The sequence below is a fragment of the Engystomops pustulosus genome, chromosome 2 (assembly GCF_040894005.1).
Source record: "Engystomops pustulosus chromosome 2, aEngPut4.maternal, whole genome shotgun sequence".
Classification (NCBI taxonomy): Eukaryota; Metazoa; Chordata; class Amphibia; order Anura; family Leptodactylidae; genus Engystomops; species Engystomops pustulosus.
The window spans coordinates 9,920,124-9,940,992 of record NC_092412.1 but is presented as its reverse complement, the minus strand read 5'-3'; the positions used below and the strand labels follow the sequence as shown (position 1 = coordinate 9,940,992).

At 42.6% G+C, this 20,869-nt stretch overlaps 1 protein-coding gene across 1 annotated transcript in view; it reads right to left on the bottom strand.

Moving 5' to 3' along the window:
• Nucleotides 1-9,652: 9,652 nt before the first annotated feature.
• The window catches only part of LOC140119857 (uncharacterized), a 63,975-nt gene continuing 52,758 nt past the window's right edge, over nt 9,653-20,869 (bottom strand). Inside the window, exon 6 of the mRNA XM_072139284.1 lies at nt 9,653-11,133. Within this exon, the coding sequence (XP_071995385.1) occupies nt 10,355-11,133 (779 nt within the window). The 3' untranslated portion in view covers nt 9,653-10,354. The remainder of the gene's footprint in view (nt 11,134-20,869) is intronic.

Below are 20,869 nucleotides of genomic sequence, written 5' to 3'. Positions count from 1 at the left end.
CAAGGCAATTCTTAAATAAGATAAGCCAATTCTAAAATCAGATAAGAAAAGCCAATTTTAAGATAAGATAAGCCAATTCTAAGATAAGATAAGCTCATTTTAAAATAAGGTAAGCCCAATCTAATATAAGATAAGGCAATTCTAAGATAAGGTAAGCCCCATCTAAGATAAGGTAAGCCAATTCTAAAATAAGATAAGCCAATTCCAAAATTAGATAAGATAAGCCAATTCTAAAATAAAATAAGATAAACCAATTCTAAGGTAAGATAAGATAAGCCAATTTTAAGATAAGATAAGCCAATTCTAAGATAAGATAAGCTCATTTTAAAATAAGGTAAGCCAAATCTAATATAAGATAAGGCAATTCTAAGATAAGGTAAGCCCCATCTAAGATAAGGTAAGCCAATTCTAAAATAAGATAAGCCAATTCTAATATAAGATAAGGCAATTCTAAAATAAGATAAGATAAGCCAATTCTAAGGTAAGATAAGATAAGCCAATTCTAAAGTAAGTTGAGATAAGCCAATTCTTAAGTAAGATACGATAAGCCAATTCTAAAGTAAGATAAGCCAATTCTAAAATAAGATAAGCCAATTCTAAAGTAAGATAAGCCAATTCTAAAATAAGATAAGATAAGCCAATTCTAAAATAAGGTAATCCAATTCTAAAGTAAGATAAGATAAGCCAATTCTTAGATAAGATAATCCAAATCTAAGACAAGATAAGCCAATTCTAAAATAAGATAAGCTAATTCTAAAGTAAGATAAGATAAGCCAATTCTAAGATAAGATAAGCCAATTCTAAGATAAGATAAGCCAATTCTAAAATAAGATAAGCCAATTCTAAAATAAGATAACATATGCCAATTCTAAAGAAAGATAAGATTAGCCAAAACTAAAATAAGATAAGATAAGCCAATTCTAAAGTAAGATGAGATAAGCCAATTGTAAATTAAGATAAAATAAGCCAATTCTAAAGTAAGATAAGATAAGCCAAATTCTAAAATAAGATAAGCCAATTCTAAGATAACAAAAGCCAATTCTAAAATAAGATAAGATAAGCCAATTCTAAAATTCTAAATTCTAAATATATATAATAGAGCCCCTACCGCTTTAATACCCATGGACACTTACAGGAGCCGTGGATAACGGTTCTGACACAGAAGTCTCCATTGGAAGAATGCCACAAGGAAAGAGAGACACATCCATAGGAACCTATATAAGTATATATAGAAAGCTTACTACCGCTGTATATATTTAGAAACTCAGCCGAGATAATGGTGAAAAGTACCTTATCGTCGTGAGCGACCAATGCCTTGTAAACCTCAGACACAGAGTGACTTCCTGAGAAAGATTTTTTTAAACTTACCGCCCTCAGCGGAATAGCGGCACGTCAATTCCGGTGAAACCGGATGTCGTCACCGCAAGCGCCGGAGCATGCGACCGGAGTCACAAAATGTGCTTCCCAATTCCGGGGACCCTGTAACTATGCGGAGTTGGGGGTAGAGCCGGAACACAGCCCCTTGGCGGCACTAGGGAGGACACGCGATGCACCGAAGTGAGGTACGCGACTGGCAGGTAAAGGTAGATACCCGTGCCTGCATGGCTGTCCCCCCCACTGTCCCACCAGGAGGAGGAACGTGAGGAGAGACACCTCTCTGCTCCCTGCCCTGGGTAGGGAAAGGAAGACACTGGAGTTTGGATGCTGGGGCAGGGCATTTAACCTTCTCTTTTTCCAGTCCCCACAGAGGTCAAGGGGTCATCCTCCAGGTGGGGCCGTCATGGAAGAGATATATAGACAAGTGGGCAACCAATTGCTATATAAAAAAGTCGATATAGACCCTATACTAGTTTTGTACTTGTGGACCATGCTTCTGCGATGGACATTATTGATCAAGATCTACACTACAAGATCCCTCTACTATATTGTCTAACCAAAATACATAAAAACATATCTTCTCCACCTGGTAGACCGATAGTATTGGGTCGTGATTCATTATTTAGTCCTGCAGCTATTTTCCTAGACAGGATCCCTAGAACATATGCGATAAATGCCAAATCTTACATTAAAGACACAACAGATTTTTTGGAATAAAATTTCCTCCATTATTGTTCCTATGGTGCCCTACTTGTTTCCTTTGATGTTACGAGTCTTTATACATCAATTAACCATGACTAAGGTATTGCTAGTGTGGGTAGGGCACTATCCAGGTCAAATGAGAGTAAATAGTTTGTGTTAGGACTACTGGAAACGATCATCACCTGTAACTACTTTATGTTCGGTGACACATTTTACGTGGTACGGCTATGGGGTATAATGTGGCCCCAGCCTATTCCAATATCATTATGGTGTATTTGGAGGAGACGCACGTCTAGGTGTCCCACCACTTCAATAATGTACTGAGGTGGTGGAGATACATTGACAATGTCTTCTCCATCTGGCTAGGGGACCGCCCATCTTTGGACTGCTTTTTGGACTTTCTCAATAGTGATGATCCCGATATTAAATTTATAATGGTGGTTGCAGAGTCAGGCTTACAGTTTTTGACACCAAGGTGTTTGTGGTGGAGAATCACTTGAAAACGGATTTGTTTGTCAAAAAGACAGACTGTAATATACTACTCAGATACGACAGCCACCATCCTAGAAGTATGGTTTGGTCTTTACCATACAGTCAACTCTTGAGAGTTAAAAGAATTGTAGAAGATAAGGATGCACAACTGACTTGTCTATATATACGATGGGTAAGAAATTTGTCGACACAGGGTACCCCAAATCATTGGTAAAAAAACATTTAGAGAGAGTACAATCTATAGATCAAACAACGCTGCTCTCTAAAGCGACTACTAAGAAAGATAGTACTCGCATTCCCATGGTCTCTTTCTATACCATACACAGTCAAAATATCGCTTCCATTATTCCAAAAAACTGGTGCATCCTTAATACATATTATAAACATGTACAAGAGTTTCAATTACCTCCCTTGTTCTCCTACACGAGAAACAAGAACCTTAGGGATAAGCTCGTAAAAACCAACATTACAACCACTGGGAGGGATAGGATTATCCGTAAAGGCTGTTTTCCATGTATGGCTTGCAACTATGCCTTGATGTTGAAGGGTGAAACATTTACTCACCCTACTACGGGTACAGTGTTTGAATGAGCCCTTATTTTTTTGTCCTATCATGTTGAAATATTACCGTATCATGCTTTACAGCGGCCATTAAGTGTAATTCTTCTGACTCACCACCTTTCTACCTTGGCGCATCAGAAGATAATTGTGGAACATCAGGTCCTGCTGGTGCCTGGGTTAGGCTCTGCTATCACAGCCCAGACCTGGCTCTAACGCCGTTGGCTGTTTAACCCCTTACACACCATGGTCAAGCATGACCGTGGTGTGTAAGCATGTCTCCTGTGGATCAGACCCCACCCCCACCCTAGTGAGCTTACCGGGAGATCCTGCTGCAGCCCCAGGGTCATGCCTCGAGGCTGCCGTCTCCTCCTCCCGCCGGGTTCCGCCTGCCAGCTGGACCCATCTGTATGTAACTGAGCCTGTGCTATTGGTATCGCCGCATCTGTATGAATCTATACAATAAATCTAAAACAATATTGATCCCGCTCGATGAACAACGTATAAAGAAACATGAAAAAACTTCCCTTAATATACAATTTTTAATCAAATACCCTCACTAAAAAGTGATCAAAAAAAGTTACATGCTCTACATAGGATAGGACGAAAAGAACAACTGCTTTTGCTAAAAATAAGCCCTCAACTAGACCTGTCAACAGAAAAATACAGAAGTTATGCCCCTAAAAAGTTGTTGATAGTAAAAATAATAATTTTCTCCAATATTGGTTTTGCTCAGTAAAATTGAGCAAAGATAAGAAAAACTATATAAATAAGGTATGGGGGCATGGCCTGACTGCTGATGAGGAAGGACGTGTGAGCTCTTGGCTCCGTCCCTGCGCCCACCTTGCCAAGCGCAAACCACCACTAGCCTCCCTCTAATGGGGAAAAACAGACAGAAGAGGATCCCCAGCAATTCCCTACTGGCTCTGGTGAGTACTCCCGGGAGTTCCATTGAGCCGTTCCTCACGAGGACCATGCGCTCCACACGCGGGCAGGCGCCATCTTGGCCTGCGCAGCAACTAGCAGGCTCTCCCCTCCCGCAGCGGCACAGCAGAGCGGAGATAGCAGTCCTGGGAGTTGGAGCTGCGGTACGCTCCCACTCCTCACCACCGACGAGACAGCACCCTCCTACACCCACTCGGTTCATACTAGAGGTGAGGACCACCCTGCAGGCACAGCAAGTGGACCCTGCGGGGGGGGGGAGGCACGGATTGAGCAGCACCAGGATGCACTACACGAGCTCCCCCTCGTCACCCGCCATTATAACAGGGCCACGGCCCACCATTTTCTCTCCCTCAGATGAAGGGTACCAGAACTCTGACTGGCCAGAATTATCTGTGCCCCAGAGAAAGACGGAGCGGCCACCTGACATGGGGGTATCCCCTGCCCCTCGAAAAGAAGTACAAGAGGTCACCACAAAAGCTCTGCCAGGGATAGGGTCCCCCTGCAACGATACAGAGGTGAGAGAGCAACAAGCTCAATAAGAGCTGGAGGAGCCACAAGTATGGGGTTGAAGAAGGCTCAGAAAATAGTCTAGGGGTGACCCCCTCCCTATCAGAATTTGCCCAACATCTCTGACAGTTGAAGAGGCACTACTCACCCCCACAGGGCTTGTTTCTGCAGAATTACATGGACTTCCGCTTGAAATTTCACAATTTTTACATAGCCTCCCAACAAGGCAAGATTTTCAACAGCTTATTTCTGAAGTAAAGGGGGCCTGAAATATCGTCGGTCCGCCAGGACCTGCAGCACATAGCCTTGAGAGTGGAAACCCTGGAGGGGGACCACAACACTACTAGGGGGTATGTCTCACAACATCAACCCACAGAAATAACATACGATGCAGAAATAACATACGAATCCGGGGGATGCGAGAATCCATCATGGATGCAGATATTCCACAGACACTTGAAAATCTCTGTAACTTGTTACTGCGCAGACCGGCTACTCACAAAATCAAGCTGGATCGAGCTTACAGAGCCTTGCGTCTTTTTTTTTGCCCTAGTGATAATTGGAGTTTCAAAAAGTTTTGCTGTAATTGGACCAAGGATTATCAATAAAGCTTCATTACAGACACCTTACAGCTGATAATTGCAGTCTGGGACTATAGTAACATCCAGAGAGGTCACCAGAGGTCACAGTGGGCAGAGGGGTCCGTCTGTAACTAGGGGTCTTCTGTAAGTCGGGTGTCCTTAAGTAGGGGACCGCCTGTATTTAGGCTTTTCGAAGTCAAAATATGAGTTTTGGTGATTTTCATGAAAATTTGAAAAATCGTACCTAAAGTTTTAAACCTCATAACATCCTAGAAAAAGGAGAGGACGCATAATATTTCATTCTAACATAAAGTAGACATTCCGAAAATGTTAGTTATCCAGCTTTTGGGGTAGTTTAACTTCCTGTCTGGAATGAAAAACATTTCCGCATCTCAGCTTTGTGCCAAGCGCGCGAGATGCGATCTTCCAGTGTGCGGCTGCCGGCGTCTTCATCCCACATGTAAGTGGAGTCTCTCCCGAGTATCTTAATATAATATCATTACAGTACCACACTTTCATAGTCCTGCCTATCTCCATTTATGTATAATTTATATATCTGTCTATCTGCAATTGTTGTTATACGTCCATGCTCTAGTCAGAAGGGAACTCTCCCGAAACGTGTCATTTTTTTGGACAGAAAGTATCTATATTGTATTATATTTATGTTCTCACTTTTTTTTTTACTAGTTTTATCCTCAATAGATGTCCATTGCCTGATAAACTGGTGTGAGCAGAATCAGTTAATCTTCCACTGGTGTAGACACTCCACTGTTTAAGGCCTTCCAGCGCCTATTAAGGTTATCCCCCCTTTTTTTTATATTTCTTGAATACTCACCCAAAGTGCATTGTCAGACAATAATGCATCCTGCCGCGATTCACTAAGATTGTGCGTCCGATATACTGCATTTGTCGCTTCCCCGCTCAGGTCTGACAGAGTTCTCCTTCTTCTTCCTAGTGCATGTAAGTGTTTGATCTTGCGACACAATTTGAAAGTTAATTCCCACGTTAAGTTCGAATCAGTCAAATCAATATGTGTTGCATGAAAGCAGCGCAGCTGCGCCAAAATCCATTCACGTGTGCCACAATCTTCTGTCACAGCCGTGCAAAACCCAAAAATGACGGAAAATGCTACAAAAGTGAGTTGGTGGACCCTTAGTAAATAAGCCCCATTGTGTCTAGTGTCCCTTAATGAAAGGGAAGGATGTCACATGACTTGGGGCGCAACTGTACAGGTTAATTTAGCCCACTCAAACTTGCACTCAGGACAGAAACTGAGCGTAAATCACACCTCATACAGCTCCAGCACTCCCAATCCACTGCCACCACTTACTGCATTTATACTGGGACCAATAAGTATCCCACTCTACATCAACTCTTCCTTCTCAGGCAGTCACCCTGTTACACCACTAGACATGCACGCTCAGCTCTCTAGCAGACACCTTGTTACACCAATAGACATGCACGCTCAGCTCTCTAGCAGTCACCTTGTCACACCACTAGACATGCACGCTCAGCACTCTAGCAGTCACACAGCTAACCACACTTTACAAGGCTATGGGTTCACAGAATATACAGGGAGAAAAATTAAAGTAAAGGCTTTAATTACAAAAAGGTGTTCAGTGCATAAAAAAAAAGATGTTAAAAAGAAAAGAATCGCTAAATAAAATGACACACAACAAGGCAAAACAGTTAGAAAATATAATAGGGAGAAAAATAACAGAAACTTACAAATTAAAGAAATTACTGAATCCCTGGAGGTGGGAGAAATCTGGAACACACTCGGCTTGTATTAGCCGCCCCCATAGAGTGAACACCATTTCCTGTATCTCATATTGTTTTATAAGATCTCTGAGTTCAGGTTTCAGAACCTCCCATTCATTAATTAGTCCACAGGGTCATTCAGGATTGGCCAAAGTGTTAATGAGGGGGAGAGTCCAGGAATATCTGAACAGTTCTTTGTTTCCAAGTCCTGATGCAGGGATGGGGGTAGGTGCAGAGGAGAGGTGACCAAATGTCATCACAGAACATTCTTCAGGTCAGAGTTTAACAGGATGTAAAGACTCCAGGATGTTGTAAAAGCTGCCTGGACGCTTCAATAGTCATATAGTTCCGCAAAAATAATAATTGCCCTAAAGTTAAACAAATGTTGCACATTCAAGATTAATATTTCCTAGTGGCATCCTTTTAGATTTTGTTGAAAAAATATTCCAAATGCAGTAGGATTGCTAAAAAAACACAGGGAATTTGACAGTTCAAATAACACCTCATCTTTATTCATTGGGTGCTTAAGACCACAGTGATATAGTGATATATTTTTAACTACAAAAACATTTTAGTTTTGCCATATTCTGACAGCAATAACTTTTTTACGGCATACAGAGCTGTGTAAGGTGTTATTTTTTGCAGGACATTGACACCATTGTGGGGACCGTACGGCCCTTTGATCAATTTTTATTTACTTTTTTCTGAGTTACAAAATGGTAAAAAAAGAGGCAATTTGGACGACATTTTCCGTTACAGCGTTCACCATCGGGATTAATTGTTTTTACATTTTGACAGATAGGACACTTTTGGTACGCGGCAATACTGAACATGTTTATGATTTTACTTACCGTATTAATTTTTTTTTATAAGTGTTCTAGAGAAAAAGGGTGACTTCAATTTCAGGCCCCCTAGGGTGATTTAATCCTAGAATGTCTAATAAGTGATACAATAATATACTACAGTAAAATTGTATTGCAGTATATCGTGAATATACCGTCTGTCTCTGACAGACTGTAATACAAATCGATGAATGACAGCTATGGGAGCCTTAAGCAGGCTCCCAACTGTCATAGCACCCTCCGATGATGTCATGGAGGGTGCCGATCCTAAGTGCTGTTACTTTGACTGCGGGTCGTAACAGGTTAAGTGCTGCGATTGGCGCCAGCACCAACTGCGGCAGTTACCGGAAGGTGTGAGCTGTGTCATTAATTTATAGAAATGAAAAACATAGAGGGCCCTGCTTAATGACTCTGGATTTCAGTGGTCAGAACACAAAAGTTCCTCACATGGAGGTTGTGAATTTCAGGGATTGTGCTCTATTCATAGAAGTAGAATCCAGTAAGACTTGCAATAGTAGAAAAGGAGAATGGCACTCACCTCTTAGCATTTTCTTCTGTCAAGAGACATTTATTAGAGCATACTCACATACAAGAAATATACATGGTGAAGGGAGGACAACAACAACAACCCATGTATGGAGAGAGCCCTCTCCATACTCCCCTTACTGCTGTACAACATAATGGGGGTCATTTACTAAGGGCCCAATTCGTGTTTTCCCGACGTGTTACCCGAATATTTCCGATTTTCCCTGTATTGCCCCGGGGTTTGGGCACGCGACGGAAATCGGGGGGCGTGGCCGAACGAAAACCCGCTGAATTCGGAAAAACCACCGCATTTTTTTTAAAAAAGTGTTGCTCGGCATGCGCTTACCTTCCCTCAGCCCGGCTCGGTGTACTCCAGTGCGTTCTGATGCTCTTCAGCGCAGCAGCGACATCTGGTGGACGTCGGAGGAACTGCCTTAATGAATCGCCGGAAGACCCAAATCCACCGCAGAGAACTCGCCGCTGGATCGCGAATGGGCCGGGTAAGTAAATCTGCCCCAATATTTAGTAGCTTCCGAGTTTTTGAACTTTGCGGTCTCCCTTGAAATGGGCTCTGGGCTCCATTGTTTTCTAAAGAGAGTTGGAGGGTTAGTTCCATCCATTGGATTCTTTCATAGACTGTTAGGGCCATCTAGATCATGGGAAACAACCACAATGATGCACCGTCTGACCTAGAGGTGACAGACATATTGGAGAAAACTATCTCAGCTAGTAGCCATCAGCCTGGAGGTTGACCCGGGAAACCTTCAATGTTAAATCTGTCAAAGAGTCATTTTAGTCTCAGAAGAAGACAAACAACAGTAAAAGTCTATGATAGAGTCTAGTCGATTTTCAAAACATGGTAAGGGGCAATTATTATTAGTTTGTTGTGGTTTTGTGTGGTAAGTTACTAGGATGGTCGATTGTGGTGTAAGGGCTTAGTAAATTTTTGCATGACAGGGTCAGGAATGACTCCACATTCAAGAAGCTGTCAAAAAAAAAAAAAGGCACGATTGTCGTAAAAGGTGTAATATCGTGTCACTGATACCTTGTAAATATGTTAAACAAGGCGAAGCAAGGGAAAAAATACCAACAAAAAACTGGCAGCAATTGATAAATAAATGCCCCCAAATTCTTTGTCCATGAAGTCTCTACCAACCGTCTTCGTGGTTGTCCTGTATCACTTAGGATACGCAGAGGCAGGGCATATGGAGAGGGTGGAGCTTACAACTCACTGTCCTGTCTTGTCTGTCCTCCATTAATCCGCTCTCCCCATTATAGGCAAGCGGCACAATAGGCACATCATTCTGTTTGTCATAAGCGATTCCCCTTTTTAAAACAATCTGGTAAAATTAATGAAAACAGTTACAGTAAAAGATTCACATTTATTGGTGCACACAGAGCTCTGGTTACGCCGCCTTCTGACCGGCATCTCAGAGGAATATTTATACTTCCAGGCAGATGTCCCACCAATCATTATAGTACATTTTATCTGTTTATTGTGAGTTCAGGACTTTTTCATGGTGTCGCTGCTGATTTTGGATAGAAAAAACACTGAGAGGACGAGGGAGACTAAGTGACAATTCCTAGATGGGAGCCAGCAGTGAGAGGAAGCCACTAAGCTCTGACCCTTGCAGGACTTTCTATCAAGGAAGGTTAAGGAACGAGATGACAACAAAAATGGCCATGTAAAAGGTGACTGTACTGTTTCTAGTAAATGTGCCCCGCAGTATATATTGGCCAATTATCCAGGACAAGTCTTTATAGCAACATTGTTCACGATGATCAAACTGATTGCCCACCTACATATCAAACCTTTTAACTAATATACATGTCACAGAAATCAATAGAAAGGAAGGAAATCCAATAAAAGAAATCTAAACTGGTCCCATTTATTTCACTATGGACATTAACATGGCTTCTTCCCTGTGAATTTTCCAGTGTTGAACAAGACATAATTTTCTAATAAAACGATCCCCACATTCAGTACATGAAAATGGATTCTCCCCTGTGTGAATTCTCTGGTATTTAGCAATCTCTGTCTTTGAGAAAAAACATTTTCCACATTCAATTCATGAGAACCACTTCTCTCCTGTGAATATTCCAGTGATAAACAAGATTTGTTTTTTGAGCAAAACATTTCCCACATTTTGTACAAGAATATGGCCTTTCCCCTGTGTGAATTCTCCGGTGTTTATTAAGATCTGATTTTTGAGTGAAACATTTCCCACATTCAGCACATGAAAATGGCTTCTCCCCTGTGTGAATTCTCTGGTGTTGAACAAGAAATGACTTTTCAGTAAAACATTTCCCACATTCAGTACATGTAAATGGCTTCACCCCTGTGTGAATTCTCTGGTGTTTAACAAGATCTGATTTTTGAGTAAAACATTTCCCACATTCCGTACATGTAAATGGCTTCACCCCTGTGTGAATTCTCTGGTGTTGAACAAGCAATGATTTTTCAGTAAAACATTTCCCACATTCACTACATGTAAATGGCTTCACCCCTGTGTGAATTCTCTGGTGTTTAAAAAGACTTGATTTTTGAGCAAAATATTTACCACATTGAATACATGAGAATGGCTTCTCCCCTGTGTGAATTCTCTGGTGTTGAAGAAGAGTTTGTTTTCTAGTAAAACATTTCCCACAGTCAGTACATGAAAATGGCTTCTCCCCTGTGTGTATTCTCACATGCTGATCAAGACTTGATTTCTGGGTAAATATTTTCTTACATTTTGAACATGAAAAAGACTTTTTTTCTTGATGACTTTGAAGATGAATGAAAAGATTTGATTCTTGACTATAAGACTTCTCACATTCAGGACATGAAAACTGCCCCTTATCTCCATGATTTCCCTCCTCTGTGGAAAGATGTGACTGATCATCTTCTACTTCACCACAAGGAGATGAGGGGGGACGTCCATGGGAACCTCTTGCACTTTTGTTTCCTAAAAGTATAGTCAAGAAAACAATATTGAGAGTTTCCTTTTCCCAGTTACAAGCAGAAGTAAAGCGGCCAGTCAGTAACATACAGTCATCTATGGAAAGTAAATTACCAGCATCATGCATAGTAATTGCTTATAAGTGCTGTATATAAATATATTCATGGGATATTATCCTGTAAGTGACTATAATTTTAGAGGTGCAGTGTGGAGAAGATGAAGGCATCTGAGGGAAGTGTGCATTCAGCTGGAGGGGTCATTATGTTTATTGTCTACATGGAGAAGAATCGGCACAACACTTGAATAGCTGCCATACTACGAGAAGTGCTATAAAGGCGACAGTTACTGTGGGCAGTAACATATACATTATATGTTACTGAATGTGTTCGCTGCCCGGCACCTATATGTTTTTTCTATGAAATCACCCATGTCTGTTTAATGCTCTATTTTTAAAGTGAACTGAATAAATACTTTACCATTACCATTATTCTCTGAGGGGTACAGTGTCAACAAACAGTGTGTACCGGCTAAGGGCACGCACTCCAATTCCATATCCACTACCAGAAATGTCACCAAAAAGAAAGGAGATGAATGTGTCGGTGGAGGACGTGTGATATCATGTCAGCCAGAAACAGCACAAGGCCTGCGGCCCTCATGGAATCTGCCCCCGGGTCTACGAAGATATTCAAACGAGCCAAGCCAGATCCTTTCCAACCCGTTTCATCTGTGGAAAAGTCCCTGAATATGGAACTGATCACATGTGCGCCCACTGCAGAAGTCATAAAAACCGACTAAATGTAACAATTTCAGGATGATCGCCCTACCCTCCCATATTATGAAGGCTTTTGAAAAAAAACAAAAAAAACAAAAAACATAATGGGGCAGATTTACTTACCCGGCCCATTCGCGATCCAGCGGCGCGTTCTCTGCGCTGGATTCGGGTCCGGCTGGGATTTATTAAGGCAGTTCCTCCGCCGTCCACCAGGTGGCGCTGCTGCGCTGAAAAGCATCGGAACGCGTTGGAGTTCACCGGCTCGGGCTGAGTGAAGGTAAGTGCAAGCTCCGCGACTTTTTTGTTTTAAATGCGGCGGTTTTTCCGAATCCGTCGGGTTTTCGTTCGGCCACGCCCCTCGATTTCCGTCGCGTGCATGCCAGCGCCGATGCGCCACAATCCGATCGCGTGCGCCAAACATGGATCCAAAAGTAATCAACTGGATTCTCAAACACCTAATTGTACAAATGGGCAATGCAAGTTCAACAACCGTGGAGCACCGAAGGCACAGACGTCACACAGACCAAATACACCTACAAAAATCCTCTGACAACACATTAATTGTTATCTATAGGGAGGTCAGAAGTTTGCTTAATGGAGCGAGAACAAAAAACTCATCCTAAATGTGGACAAAACCAAACAGATCGTCATTGATCTGCGAAAAAATAAAACTCTCCAGACCCATTGATATCAAGGGCCACACCTACAAATACCTGGGCTTAGTCATCGACGACAAACTTGAATGGATGGCTAACAGCGACACAGTGTGCAAAAAAGCCTCTCTAGTATGTATTTCCTCAGGAAACTCGAATCTTTCCATATCTGCAGTAGGATCCTGGAGATGTTTTACGATTCCACGATTGCTGGCTTTATTTTCTATAGTTGTGTGCTGGGGAGGCGTTATCGATGGAAGATACAAAAATAAAAGTGGCTAAAATCATTAAAAGTGCAGAGAGCACAATTGTGGTACCTCTAAGGTCATGAGAGGTCAGATGCCTCCACAAATTTAGGAAGATCACAAGCATCACCCCATATTCCTGACATTACTACGATCCATCAGCGGTCGCTACATCAGGATGTGCAGTCACACTGAGATTCCACAACTTCTTCATCCCCAAATCAACTTTATAATCCAAACTTAGGAACAAGGAAAAAAAAACTATGACGTAGCCCCAAGGAGTTGCCTGGAGGTTCAAAAATATGGCTGCCTATAAGAAATGCTTAACCATGGTCTGCATCGCTATCGCAGCTCAGTTCCAAAGAAATTAATGGAACTTATTTGCAATATCACATACTACTCATGGTCTCACGGTCAGGAGAGGAGATGTTTTTGCAAGAAAGCAGACGTGTTTTTTAATGTCCTTTAGCGAACAGTAATGATCTGTCCTAGGCTAGAGGAACTTAAGGCAGAGTCAAGTGGATGCCAACATAGAGGGGATGAGGAGAAGAGGTGGTGTGAGAGTGATAGACACTGGAGCTGCCGTAAGAGAGGTATGAGGAGATCAGTAATGCCAGGAATGATCGTCTGTAGCAGGAGAAGAAAGTCAATTGTATTAAAACCAGAGGACAGATCAAGAATGTAGAGGAGAGCAGAGTAGTGTTGTTTGGCCTTGGCAGACAGGATGTCATTAGAGACTTTGGTCAGGACAGTCTCAGTGGAGGGATTGGGTCAGAAAAAAAAGATTGTAGAGAGTTCAGATGGAACAAAACCAGTGGTTAGCGAGCGGTTAAGTACAGGAGTAAAAGCTTGGATAAGCACAGCGGTGAGGTTAGGGATAAGGTGCAATGGGATTGGGACAAGTGCACAAGTAGCGAGGTGTGAGCTGGACATCATGGAGGAAACATTCTCATCAGCAAGAGAAGAGAATTAGGTTATACGGGAGGAGCATTGGATATCTAGGGTGGGTTATAGGAAATGTAGGCTGAACATTTCCTTGGGTCTTTCAAGTGTGAGAAAAAGTCCTCAGCACAGTTAATGTTATTGTGTAGATGTGATGATGAGATGATGGAGGAGGTGACCTCACACCTGCTCTGTCCTCTATAATCAGGAAGGTCTCCTCTTACCTGGTGATGTGAGGGGCTGGTGGTCCTCCATCATGATGTCCTTGTACTGGTCCTTGTGTCCTTCTATATACTCCCACTCCTCCATGGAGAAATAGACAGTGACGTCCTGACACCTTATAGGAACCTGACACCCACAATGACACAGTCATCACCCAGACCCCTCCCTTGTGTTATTGTACAATGTCCCAGCATTCCCGGCAGCACTCACCTCTCCGCTCAGCAGCTCAGTGATCCTGGAGGTAAGTTCTAGGATCTTCTGCTCATGTATCAGTGAATGAGGTGGAGGCTCGGTGATGGGGCTCTGGGTCCATCCTCCTGACACACGGGGGGTCACACACTCACCAGACGACTTCTTCACTACTGTGTAATCCTGTGTATGGGGAGACACTGATCACTACATAGATCCTAAGAATCCTTCACCTCTCCAGTCATTTCCCGCTGTTATTCCTAGAGATAAGAGCCGTGTCCTGGGAGACTCTCACCTCTCCGGTTATCAAGGAGATCATCTCCAGGGTGAGCTCCAGGATCCTGGCCGCCATCTGCTCTCTGTCCTTCTCCCGGATCCCTGGTGGATCATTGATGGAAAGGATCATCTTTAGGAGAAACCTCTGGGAGTCTTGGATCTATAGAACCTGAGGAAAAAACAGGAGTTACTTACCGGTAATGATGTTTCCTCGTACCACGACGGCACCAACCAGAGAGAGGGATCCACCCCCGGGGACAGGAAACCTGAGCATAAAAACACGCCCCTCCTATCCTACCTCAGTGGGTTACAGAGACTTGGAAGAACCTTATTATTAGTATATCAGAAAAAACATTTTCCATGTAACCATAATTTTGACAAAATTATTTTATTACCTTTTTTATTTATTTTTAAAAATTTATTTAAATATCAATATTAATATTAATATTTATTTTATTTTTTGACACCGATGAAATACCACCAATAAAAAGGTAGGGAAAAAAATCACCAGGGTGGGAATATACCAGGTGCCGTCGTGGTACGAGGAAACATCATTACCGGTAAGTAACTCCTGTTTTCCCCAGCACCACGACGGCACCAACCAGAGAGATTTTCAGAGAGAAATATTTAGGGAGGGAAAAATCATAAAAAACACGCCCCCAGAGGAGAGCGCTTTTCTCTCCAAAGAGTTCAAGAGTATCCACCACATTTAACCGATAGCGTTTTAAGAAAGTGTGGGGGAGTAAACCCGCATGCTCCCTGACAATCCATCTCAATTATGCCCAAGATGTGGCTAGTGCTCGGGTAGGAAAGGCACGGATAGTTTCTGGGGCAGATTCTTCAGTTACTTCCTAGGTCAGATTCTATTTTTTATATAGGTCTAGACCACCAAGTAAAAAGATTATTTTCTTTTACACCATACACATGATCTTAAGATATATTAAGACCGAACAATTGGCCTCTAGGTAAAGAAAAACCTTCTTCCACTTCAGACTTTGGATTAGAAGCAAGGAACATAAGGAATATTCTGTATGACAAATGAAAGAAAGAGGAGGCCAGTCCACAATACCTCCGTAACTACATAATTAGGCAAAACCTTTGCGAGTCGGAACATCCTACTGTGGGATCAAAAGTGAAACTGTCTTTTTAACCTAATCACCCATGGATTAGATGTCAACTATACTAACCAGAAAGCATAAGGTTTTTCCCCCCAGAGAAAACCTGATACTAGAAATTAAAATGTTCCAAAATAACTTGAGATTTACATATGACGGACAACATTTTGATCTTCCATTTATATTAGGTGTTCCTAAGGAACACGTTAAAGAGCAACTTTGTTTTCATTGTATGATCCTGTGACAACTTACGCCCTGTTCCACTATTGTTATATTCTTCAGCTTTTGACTGACTCCAGATTCTCTGAAAAAACTGTACCCTTTTTTTTTTTTTTTTTTGACAGTATATATAATAATTTATTAGAACCCCTTTTGGAATCCTGACAGCACCTTGCTTAGATTCCAAAGGTCCGACCACTAGACTCTCTAGTGAGGATTACAGCCTCTACCCTTCATGCAAAACACAAGTTGTAGTGATCTCAAATAAACTAAGACCGGGTAAGGCTGGTATAAAGGCCATCGTTAGAACTAGGAGGGACATGGGTGGCCTGCCGACTCAGATTAACTGGTTTATCCATTTTAAAACTTCCTATAAGAAGGTACAGCTTTGCCCCTAATGGCAGATAGCTTTCTCTATATACAAATGCAGCATAGAGGAATGACTGGATATGAATGGAATATCAGGGTCCTCTCCCCTATTTTAGTATTATGTGAGGTATATGATAGGTGGATGACTCCCTGACGTCATAGGGACTTGTGCACCTGTACACATTGTATCATAGAATGTGGAGGGACATGGGTAAATAATGGGGTTATTACACATGAATATATTTGATACCCAGATGGATGTTGGTCACTACAAGCTATTAATGGCTAATTTGAAGTGTAATATGGTTGTAGAATGTACCTTATATGATCACAAGATTTAATGATGTCCATATACAGGTAGTCCCCAGGTCACGAACAAGACAGGCCCCCAGGTTCGCTCCCAGGCAGAACCCGCATGGAAATCGGAACTGTACGTTCCACAACCGTAGTCCCAGACCAAAAAAAAATCTCTTTTTTTTTTTTTTTTTTAAACTGCAATATATTACTTAAATCTGCAGGATCTGAAAAGAGACACGGAATATGAGGCCGCTACACCAAAGACCATCACCATTATTATTCTGACTTGCTCTTACTCTACCTTTGTGACCTTGAAGAGAGGCAGACTGTCAGGCTTATACAAATAAGCAGACCACCATCAGGGAATCATATCCCATTGGGAATCTCCAAGTCTGGGTACACATTGTTATTTGGAGTTCGCTGTACCCGCAAAGCACACAACGCCAGGAGCATATCTTATCAGTAAGGATTTTGCCCTTATTCACCACATCTTGCTCCCTTATAGAGAAATTGCTTGGAGCAAAGATTCTGATACCATTCACCCTAACTTGCTTACCTTTGGAACAGCTGCTCTCAGCAAAGACTCTGGCATCATTCACATTAACTTACTTACCTGTGAAACTATTGTCTCTATCAAGGTCTTTGACATAATCCCCATTATCTTGTGTATTTTGGGTACTTGTGGAACCACTGCTCACAGCCTGGATCATTCACATTACTTTGTGCACCTGTGGAAACTATTCACAGCAAGGATTATGTAATCATTCATATTACCTTGGGTATTTTGTGGAACCACCGGTCTCAGCAAGGAGTATAGCATCATTCCAATTACTCTGTGCCTGTGGGACTATTCACAGCGACTATTATTGTGTATTTGTGGAACCACCGCTTACAACAAGGAGTATAGCATCATTCCCATTACTCTGTCTATGGAACTATTCACAGCCACTATTATTGTGTATTTGTGGAACCACCGCTCACAACAAGGAGTATAGCATCATTCACATTACTCTATGCCTGTGGGACTATTCACAGCAACTATTATTGTGTATTTGTGGAACCACCGCTCACAACAAGGAGTATAGCATCATTCACATTACTCTATGCCTGTGGGACTATTCACAGCAACTATTATTGTGTATTTGTGGAACCACCCTCACAGCAAGGAGTATAGCCTCATTCACATTACTCTGTGTCTGTGGAAGTATTCACAGCCAGGGTTATATCATCATTTACATCTCCTACCGTATCTTATGTATCTGAGGAACAACTATTCCCAGTAAAGGTTTTGGCATTATTTATCATAACTTGCTTGGTTTCTGGAACACTGTTCCCACAAGGATTCAGGCATAATTAACAATATCTTCTATACCTCCTGTTATAAAGCTGCTCTGTCTTTAGTGAGGATTCCCATCTTTCCATGCACTGGCGCTCAAAAATCACCAATACAATTACTGGAACTGTGGATAAAACCAGCGCCCCTTCCTAACTAATACAAAGTCAATGTGTCCAGTGGCCCCACAACCACAATGTATTATATGAGCAAACCTTTTATATCCTATTGTATGCAGATGAACAAGGTTGGAGAGAGCAGTTTGAATTAAGTTAGGAAATTGCACACCAAAGTTACCAAACTGCAATATGCCATAAAAGAGTAGCTTTCAAACTTAACAAGTTTGCAGGCATAGAAGCACCCGATAATGAGGGTTTTTCTACCTCTTGTAATTTTGAGCCAGGTGATCCATGTTGATGGAAACTCACTTTCTGTGTCCAAGCAATGCTTTATGAGAGCGGCATGTGGTTCAGACCCAAGATAACTGAAGAGCAACCATGTGCTCTGTGAAGTGTCCCAGTCCTGAACTTCTCTCCATACCTGGAGGGGAGGCTAACCTGCAAGTCGTTAGATGATTGACTGAACTACCTGAAACTCTCATACAAGTGCAGAATTCCCTTTAGCTGCACTAGCTGTAGTAAACGCTCATAGGTTATAATTCAGAGCATGCTTGCAAACAGTTTATGTAGCATTTTTTGTCTCCTGATCTGCTCAGTTAAACATACACCACAAACTGACCATCAGCGAGTTCTGTGCAGGACGCCATAATAAACAGAAACCATGTGTTTCCTTGAGGCACCTCCACACTAAACTCTTCTCCACACTGGGAGAAGAGGTTAACCTGCAAGCCGTTAGCCAATTAACTGAAGCTGGCTGGCTGGCAAGGGTAATTAATCCAAGCTGTAACTCAAGCTACTGAACAGGATTTTAGACCTGACGAGAGCAAGTATGTTCAGCTTAGAAAGGCTGGTAGTTTTCCAATGTATCCATGGGTTAACTAGAATCCATATTACACATTTCATATCATGAGTGTAATAAAAAAAAGTAGACTTACCACCCGGAACTCTCCTATGGGTACGATGGTTTTTCCGGGTCTGTGGGGATACGGTGACCTTTTTGTCAGGTTCTGTGAGCCCCCTCATAAGAGATAATCCAACAGACACAACCCATTCCACTGGAGGTGTGTACTGTACAGGATGCCCGAAGTCCCATCCTGTTAGCACCATTCACCACGTGAGGTGTGTTTGGAGAGGAGGAATCACACCATGCAACTGTGAATCCTCCTTCTGGAGAGGTCGGATACTGGACACGTCTCCCTGCATACCTGCTCCCACTCTGGGGTCGGTACCGTGCAGCAGAAAACCAGAACAGGCACACTCTAGTCCCCATTATCCATCATGTTGTTTCTGGGGCTAGGACACACATAATGGCAACTATCATTGCTGACACTTTGCCTAGACCCGCAGCACCTCGCCTGTGCTGCTTTGGATCGCTCCAGATCTGGATAACCTCCAGCTCACTGGCCGGGTTCAAAACCTAGTACCTGCCGTCTGACAGGCACCAGGTAGTAATCTTCTTAACACTCAGGTTCCCGCCAGGGACAGGAAACCACTGAGGTAGGATAGGAGGGGCGTGTTTTTATGCTCAGGTTTCCTGTCCCCGGGGGTGGATCCCTCTCTCTGGTTGGTGCCGTCGTGGTGCTGGGGAAAATTATTAAGATTAAAGGCAAAAGACGCCCTCGGGTATGTCCTGACCAGCAAGCACCATTGATTTATATGTTATATTTATACACAGCTTTACCGCAGGCATTTAAAGAGGTGATACTACAGTTAAGGTCCAGGTTTGGCATAGAACTGAAATTTGTGGTTTTGCATCATTGCTTAGCAATTCCAATCTGTCCCAGACCTCAGGTTTAAGAGCCACGACCAAATCAATTGTCAACCACCAAAAACGGCGGTTAAAGTAAATCTACCATCAGAATCCATCCTGATAAACACTAATAGATCCAGGCTAGATTTTAGATTGCGAAAATTAATAGATTTTGCGGACCTCCAGAACAGGTTCTCCTTGTCCTCCTCGTTCCTATGCAGTTACCTACACATTAAATCTTTTCTCTCCACTACGTGTGGCGTCAGTCTCAGCACCAACTTAGTTTGAGAGGTTGTGCAAGGTTGGCACCTCTACTGCGGGTCTTATATCAGCAATTTATAAAGACTCTCCGCGTCATAGGTACATGGTGAAATGGGAAACATTTCTAGGCAGAACCTCACCTCTCCCAGTGTGGAGCTCCTTCTGGGATAAAGCAGACAAGACCTCCCATTGTATTAACTATAAGGAGAACCAATACAAACTACTCCTGTTGTGGTATTATACCCCCGCTCTGTTATTTCTATTACTACATTCTTTACTATGTTATCAGAAGCCATAGTTCCTTTTAGGAGTTATAAAATTCTGAGGTCCATGTGCCATGGTAGCGGAAGTGCTACGATATCACACCAGAAGTGGTCATCAGACAGGTCTCTGGTTGATTTTACTCCCTTAGCCATTTAAACAGACAGCAGCATTGTTTCATGGTGGCACCCCATAGCTGCCCAGCGCTGCGAGAGATTAGAGGGCAACATGGAAGTAGTGGGGCTCATTTACTAAGGGTCCGCAGACTTATGACAATGAAGCTTTCTCGCTCCTTTGCCTACAAAGAAACTGGCCGACATGAGGACCAACCCAGGAAAGGAAGAGTCACCTCTGCTGCGGAGGGTATGCTCATCCGAGTCACCAGCCTCAGAAATCACAGGTAACAGCAGCTCAGATTAGAGAGCAGGTCACTGCCGCACAGAGGTCTAGCAGAAGAGGAGACTGTGTCCAGCAGCTTCATGGTAACATCACTGCTAGGAAACCACTGCTAAGGACCGGCAACAAGCATGAGAGAACACAAGGAATGGACATTTCACCAGGGGAAAGCTGGGCTTTGGTCTGATGAGTCCACATTTGAGATCTTTGGTTCCAAC